The sequence below is a fragment of the Spea bombifrons genome, chromosome 6 (assembly GCF_027358695.1).
Source record: "Spea bombifrons isolate aSpeBom1 chromosome 6, aSpeBom1.2.pri, whole genome shotgun sequence".
NCBI classification, from domain to species: Eukaryota; Metazoa; Chordata; class Amphibia; order Anura; family Pelobatidae; genus Spea; species Spea bombifrons.
This window is the reverse complement of record NC_071092.1, coordinates 21,271,473-21,278,756: the sequence shown is the minus strand read 5'-3', so window position 1 is coordinate 21,278,756 and position 7,284 is coordinate 21,271,473. Positions and strand designations below refer to the sequence as shown.

General features: G+C 41.1%; 1 protein-coding gene across 1 annotated transcript in view; it reads left to right on the top strand.

Moving 5' to 3' along the window:
* Window positions 1-1,745: 1,745 nt before the first annotated feature.
* UBN2 (ubinuclein 2) overlaps window positions 1,746-7,284 on the top strand; it is a 30,081-nt gene continuing 24,542 nt past the window's right edge. Inside the window, exon 1 of the mRNA XM_053469048.1 lies at window positions 1,746-2,390. Within this exon, the coding sequence (XP_053325023.1) occupies window positions 1,950-2,390 (441 nt within the window). The 5' untranslated portion in view covers window positions 1,746-1,949. The remainder of the gene's footprint in view (window positions 2,391-7,284) is intronic.

Genomic DNA, 7,284 nt, shown 5'->3' with positions numbered 1-7,284 from the left:
GTCAAGGGGGGGGGCTTTTTTAAGATTGGAGTAATGGTACATTACATTACATTTATTTATAAAGCGCCGGCCGATTCTGCAGCGCTGTTACATTTATTAGAACAATTTATAAACACATACAATAACAAACTGGTGCAAAGGAGAAGAGGGCCTTGCTCTTGCGAGCTTACAATCTAGTCAGTGGTTGAGGGGAGTGAGACAATAGGAGAGGACTGCTTGGATGGGAATGAGTTGATCTGGTTGCGATGATGTGTTGAAGCTGTTTGTTCAGATAGCTTGATTAGGATGATGGTTGGGAGCACTGTAAAGGAATGTTGTACGTTTCCCTGAACAAGTGGGTTTTCAGAGAGGTTTTGAAAGTCGCATACCTGGCAGAACATCTGACGGAACGGGGAAGGGAATTCCACTGGAGGGGAGATGTAGGGTGGTGCTGAGTTGTTAAGAGCTCTGTAGGTCAGGGTCAGGGTCAGAAGTTTAAATGTGATTCTGAAGGGTATGGGGAGCCAATTATGTGATTGGCATAGTGGAGCAGCGGATGAAGAACGACGGCAGAGAAAAATTAATCTAGCTGCAGTGTTGAGGATGGATTGAAGCGGTGAAAGGCGGGAGACGGGGAGACCGGTTAGTAGGGAGTTGCAATAATCCAGCATGCTTGAAGGAGGATGGGACAGATCCAGTAGTGAGGGAGAGGTTGAAGATGTGAGCTAGAGTAGGGACAAGAGTAGATGAAAGAGACTGGGTGAGATGGGAAGGGATTGGGTCAAGAGGGCATGTGGTTGGACAAGAGGAAAGAAGAAGAGAACGTACCTCCTCTTCAGTGACAGCGGAGAATTGATGTAATGTAGTGAAGGGAGAAGAGGTCAGTGGGTAGGAGGGTCCATAGTCAGAGGGAGGGTGAGGGCAGGGCGGTGACTGTACAGATATGTCAGTGGCACATGCATCACAGTCATGAAGGCACAAAGGAAGCATCTCCAGTACTGTGCTTTTCGATGTCTCTCTCCAAATCTGGTGCCAGATAAAAGGCCTCTTGTAGGCTGTTTTAGCAATGAAAAGAGCATAGATTTTTTGCCTAGCGGGCAGCGTACCTTGCTATGCTTGCAGTGAACCTCTGTTATGCCCTTCTACATTCATATACTGAACGGCGTTTCAGTAGGCCATAAACAATTTGTGGATCGTGGACGGGTCCCCAACCTCATGGAGGTTTTGTACCAGCAGGGTTAAATTCCTGGCTGTGAAATAAAAGTCTGGTCTCTCCTCGAGAAAAATATTACTTCAAAGACCCACTAGCAATTTAATATTGTGATTAATATTAGCGATTTGTTGTGCCTCGTACAGTAGGAGTATCAACAGCGTCGTTGTTACCCTGACAACCGAAGTTAGCGGAAGGTCCTAAGTCACGTGAGACAATACGAGGCGTTGGAAAGGAGTTGTAGACAAAAGAGAGACAAGTCAGTGTTTTTGTATCATTCTCCTTCATGAGACGCGTTGTGTTGCAAGTCATCGGCAAGTTTGAGTAGTTGTTGTGGATAACTTTGCAGAAGTCATAAGCACGTGAACACAAGACTTATGTTGTTTTAGAACACGTGTGAGTGTGGTAGTTTCTTTAGAATGTAGAACCTCGAGGCTTGTTAGAAAAAAAAATAACAATACCTGTTCGGGCGACTTGAATAATACTTTAACTCCGCCCATACTCAGTGACCTCTTGACGCATGCGTCTGGAAAAAGCGACCCTACTCTTTTTTGTATGTAGTATTCAAGATGGCTACGACATACAGGATGGTTGAGGTGATGGAGTTAGTGCTGGCGAAAAAGACATAGGAGTGAGGCTGACAGCAGCTGGAGTGGTGGTTGTTTACATTGTATAACTGGGATTGGGGATAACATTAAGCAAGGAGAGTCCATAAGGCACGGGTTCTGAAGTGCACCTACTAAAAGTATCTGAACAAGGAATGGCGGAGCCGCGTAGAGTGCCGTTTGTGAGCTTGTCACCCATGAAGTCACGCGAGGCCGGCGGAAGCCTGGTAGTGGAACACCATCATCAGCGATCCCCTCAAAATATGCAGCATTCGGGACAAATGTCGCAAAGGCCGCCGCAGCCGAGGCCAATTCAGACGGCCGTGCAACCGCAAAGGCCTCCCCCGCAGCAGCTGACCATGCATAGATCGCCACGCGAAACACATACTTTGTCTACTGTAGCTAAAGATGTCGATGCTGTTAAAGCCGACGGGCACTGTTTGCAAAAACCTCGGGTTACAGTGAGACTTGAGTGGCCTTTGTCTGAAGCTACGGAAGAAGGCTGTCCGGAGTTTAGTTATCCGGAGCTACTACAAAATGAGTTAAAGCGAAGGCGAGTTGTTACTGTTGGATCAGTAAAAGAGGAACGGGCACAGGTGAGATGCAGTAAACTGTTATACATTATGGTGTCGCAAAACTGTCACCCTCAGTGAGAAACGTACCCACAATACACTGTTGCTTGCCATCCACCATCCTGTTGATGCAACATGTTATGTGTACAAACTAGGTGAGTCTTAAGTGTACTCAACCACTAGTATGTGTTTATAGGTTTTCTGGCAATGCTTGTCTCTCTTTTGTCTGAGCTCAGCATTATCTAGACTGGTGTATAAAGGTTGAAGACTTTACATTTTTTAAATTATGTAATTGCTTTGGGAATATGTCCTTTTTTCATTCTAGGGAACTTTCTTTTTACTCTTCAATCGTAACCTTACTTCTAAAGGAAGTGTTTGCACAAATGGTATCTAGCGGTTTATGAAAAAGCAAAAGTACTGCTGATCGCTTCCCACCGTGTGCCTTTCCTTTGTCCTGGTGGGAAAAGCAGGTTGTCAACAGTACTGGTACCAGACCTGTCTAACATATGCCATAGATCCTCAGTATCAAAAGTGACAGTTTTGTTATTCCAGAAAAGAAAAGCCACGCAAATTCAATAATTACATTGTTTAGCTCAAAGAATGGTACTAGCAAAATAATATTATTGAGACACTATTGTTCAATGCAGCCTCATTATAGATGAATGCATATTAAAGCACATTATGTTCTTTAATATGAGTTTTTTTTCAACCTGCCCTACTAGTAGTTAATCAGTTATAGGGTACACTGTGTGGGCAAACACATCGCCTGGAAGGTGGCAAATGCATATGGAGGGATTCTGTTTTGTTGTCTTTGTAAGGGTGACGTGAGGCGAAAAAATGTAAGAAGTTTTAACTTTTTTTTTTTTTTTTTTTACCATTTCGTTATTTTTTAAATATCTTGTTTAACGTAAACAAACAAAGCTAATAGTTTCTTTCCCCGTGTTTTTCCTAAATAAATGGCCGTCTGATCTTTTGACGGGTCCTGCTTTTGCCACTTAGCAGATAAAAACTATTTTAATGCGGCTTTTTCCTGTATAACGGAAAGTCACTATAAAACTGGTTTTGTACAGTTTCTTTATACTTATGTTTAAAGTATTTTTGTATACTTAAAGGGTCAGTTTACCATTTTGACACCCCTTTTAAAGAAAAAAAGGCATATTGAAGTAGAAACTGCAGCCCTGCAGCTGACTCCTGCAGTCCAACAGTTTTTGGAGCCGATTGTCACACACATTTCCTGCAAATAAAATAGCTGCAGGAAAGGGGCAAAGGTATATCGGGGTTCTGCTATTGTCATGGGGATACCATGAAAATTTAAAGGTACTACACAGCTGTCATATGCTTTAAAGTGCATATTTTGGCTGATGCGTCCCTTTAAGTAACAACCCTTAATTATATATCTTAACTGGAAATATGTTTAACTGGTAGGATTGTGGCTGGGCAAGAAAGCTAATTTACTGGGTGTGGTGCGAAGACTGATGCATATGATGATACAGGACGAAAGTGCTAGTAATGATGTTTAAGCTAACCCATTGTTTACTGGAGAAACTTAACTCTGGTTGGTGTTACTAAGGTGTAAATGTTAAACTTATTCTTTAAAATGAAACAATATAATAACTTGAACTCAGGGACTGAAAGGGTTCAGGTGTGCTGGCAGCCTCTACTATTGCTTGTGTTAAGGTGCTGCTGGGATGCTTGTGTTGAGGTTTTCTTTTTTTTCTTAAAATATGTTTGATTGTAACGAGATATGTTGGTGCCCATGTGTTTTAATAAGATAGCGCTACCTGGGAAACTGCTTCCTCTGGCAGTGTCTTTCACTGTGTATCATGAATGGCAGGTGGGAGTGCTTGGACGAGGTCAGACTGCTGCAATATAATGCATAAAGGAGCGCTTTGGTGGGGTGACAGAACTGTTTCTAAGCAACTGTAGTATTTCAATAAACTTTTTGACAGGATACCGATCTTTAAGTAGAAAAAGACATTGGCATATTTCACTTCTGTTTACATGATGCAGAACTGATATTTGTAGACCCCCCCCCCCAATTTTATGCTGAAGAACAATTAAGGACTTTAATTGACATTTGCTTATTTTTGGTAAGTGAGCAAATCATTTTTCTCGGGCATCCACGTGGCAGCAAGAGCCGGAATATCTGCTGCCTTTTCTATTAAAAAAAGGTTTTAGACTTCATTCTCTTTGCTGATTCCTGATCTATAAGTTCTGTGGCTTGCCACTGAAGAGTGGCTTTCAAGTACGATTTATATTGTCAAGCTTTGTTCCCTGGTTGTTACCGATTGCCCTGACAGGCTCCTTATTTTTCTCACCATTTTTTCAGAAATGTCTGAAACCAAAAAGAACCTATACCCAGTAATACAGAGCAAAGGGGGGACTGCACTAAGCATTTTTTGGTGTGTCAACTATGTGACCCGGTGATGCTAGATAAATAGAACAAAATTTGTGCAAATTGTAGGCCACCAAAAGGGAAACTGAAATGAAAAATAATTCTATCTTGCTTCACAAGAAGCCATGTCCAATGTTGTTCCACTGGCCTCTTTCATGTATAAACAACTTAAGGACTATTTGGCATCCGTTCCTAGTTCTGATAATGTGTTTATTGTGTACTTCTGATAAGGAAGAGGACCAGGAACACCTAACAGTTTTTCAGCCTGAGGAATCTGGGGATGATATCTCTCAGCTTGATTTTTTGAGGCTGCCCTAAAAGACAATGTTCTTTTTTTCATTATATTTTGTATTTAAGAAAAAAAATAGTTGCAAGAGTGGAAAAATCCTGAGAAGAAAACTTATGTGTCAGACAGATTTAACTCTGTTTATTTGTGATGAAAAAGATCAGGCATTCCTGGATTATCCTCGTAAATTGTCTGCTTGGGCAGGGTTGAACAGAAAAGCAGAAATCACTATGTGACATGTCTATTTATGGGGCACAGAGTGAGGCCATTTTATCCACCCTGATGGTTGAATGAGCGGTGGTCTATGGGAGCAGTTTTGCCAGACGGAAGTCTTCAGCCAATGGGCAATTGGCTGAAGGTGAAAGGAAACCCCCTGTTGACGCCAGGCAGTCTCAACACCCTGTTGGAGGACAACTGGCCTTTTCTTGCACAGTGGTGGGACGTTGCTACAGACCATTGGATGTTGAGCACTGTTGAACAAGGTTATTCTTTAGACCTAAAGTCAAGTCCTCTTCAAAGATCTTTTTTGTATCCACAACCAGATCTCTAATATGGCAGTATATATCTGCGTATGTAGGTATGTAAATTATTTTTTTTGCGCAAAAAGAGGTGATAGAACATTATTTATATAGCTCCAGCATATTCCGTAGCTCAGTTACAATCCAAAATACCAAACACAAATCAGGTGTGTTCTTTCACACATCCATAACCATTGTGAAACTGCAAAGTGGATGTGAATTTTTTTTTTATTTTTTTTTTAACACTAATTTTGGAAGGTGCTGGTCTGGAATCGGATGCATGAGATGGGCCAATATGCCCCTTACTAGATTCTCTGAGCTGTCTAGTTTTTGGAAATATATAGTTTTAGGGGTTTAAATGAAATATGGGACCTCTACCGTGTCTCAAATGAGACCTGGACCCAGCAAACTGATCTGTCAAAATCCCATGTTTGAAAACCGTAATGCGCATGTTCCAATTTTGAACCGGCAGTGCCAAAGAGACATGCCCTAACTCGGGGGGCTGAAACAAGTTGTTTCAGTAATTTCATGTACCCAGGGATTTTTTTTTTTTTTACTTTTACATTTTTTTTAATACTAAAATACTGTGTTTGGATAGAATGGGTTTAAACCAAAAGTGTTAAAATGCCCCTAGTAAAGTACTTTGGGATGTCCACTTTATATAATATATACTTCTGTTTAGCAGTTTGTGCCACTATTGGGGCACAAGTCCCAGCATATAAGAAAATCTTGTTTAGAAACAGTGATGCGTAACATTCAGATTTAACCCTGTAAGTGCCAAAATAAGTGAAAATACCAGTCATATGTGGTGTTTCCAAAAAAGGTCAAATCCCTAAATATACTATTCCATTTTCACCTGTTATGTATAATTTTTATAGGTGAAACTGTGAAAATTGTCCTAATTTTTCCCCACATTTTTATTACTAAATTATGGTATATGTATGTGTGTGTGTGTGTATATATATATATATATATATATATATATATATATATAATATTATTTCAAAAGAAAGCCATACTTATGCTGGAAAAAACAATATATAATGTGTGTGTGGCTGCACTAAATGAGTTAGTGGGCAATCAATGTTGAATAATATCATAGCAAAAGCCCAAAATAACGCTTTGGTCATTTCGTGCAAAAATGGTAAAAAATCATGGTGTATACAGGGCTTGACAAATTTGTTGTGAATCTAGGCGCCAGGTAAAAAAGTTAGGAGCCAGGATTTTTTTTAACTAACACTTGGTCAGGAGTGATCTGATCATCATCAGCCCACTTACTAAACTCACAGCGCTTGACCTGGAAGCACCCTGGACTTTCAGGTCAGTGCTGTTTTTCTCTTTAATTTTTTAATTTTATTTTTTTTTAAACTCTTTCGATGCTGATGTTCCATTGGAGCACAGCATTGATTGATATTTAGTCCCCACAAGCTTGTGGGGACAAATGTTAACCCCTGCAATGCCACGAATGTGTCATACACAATTGTGGCATTGAAGGGGTTAATGCTGCACTGTCGCTCTCATGGAGCGATCAGGCAGCAGGGGGGTGTTGGGGCTGCTCTCCACACTCATGTGGAGACCAAAGAACCCTCTCCCCTGTCCCTGAAGCTGCCTCTGGCAGCTGGGACTCAATTGCTAGTCTATAGACCAGCCATTGCAGGGAGGGGAGTTTTTGATGACTGCTGTAGGCTTCCATGCCTACAGGAATCATTAAAGGGCTTG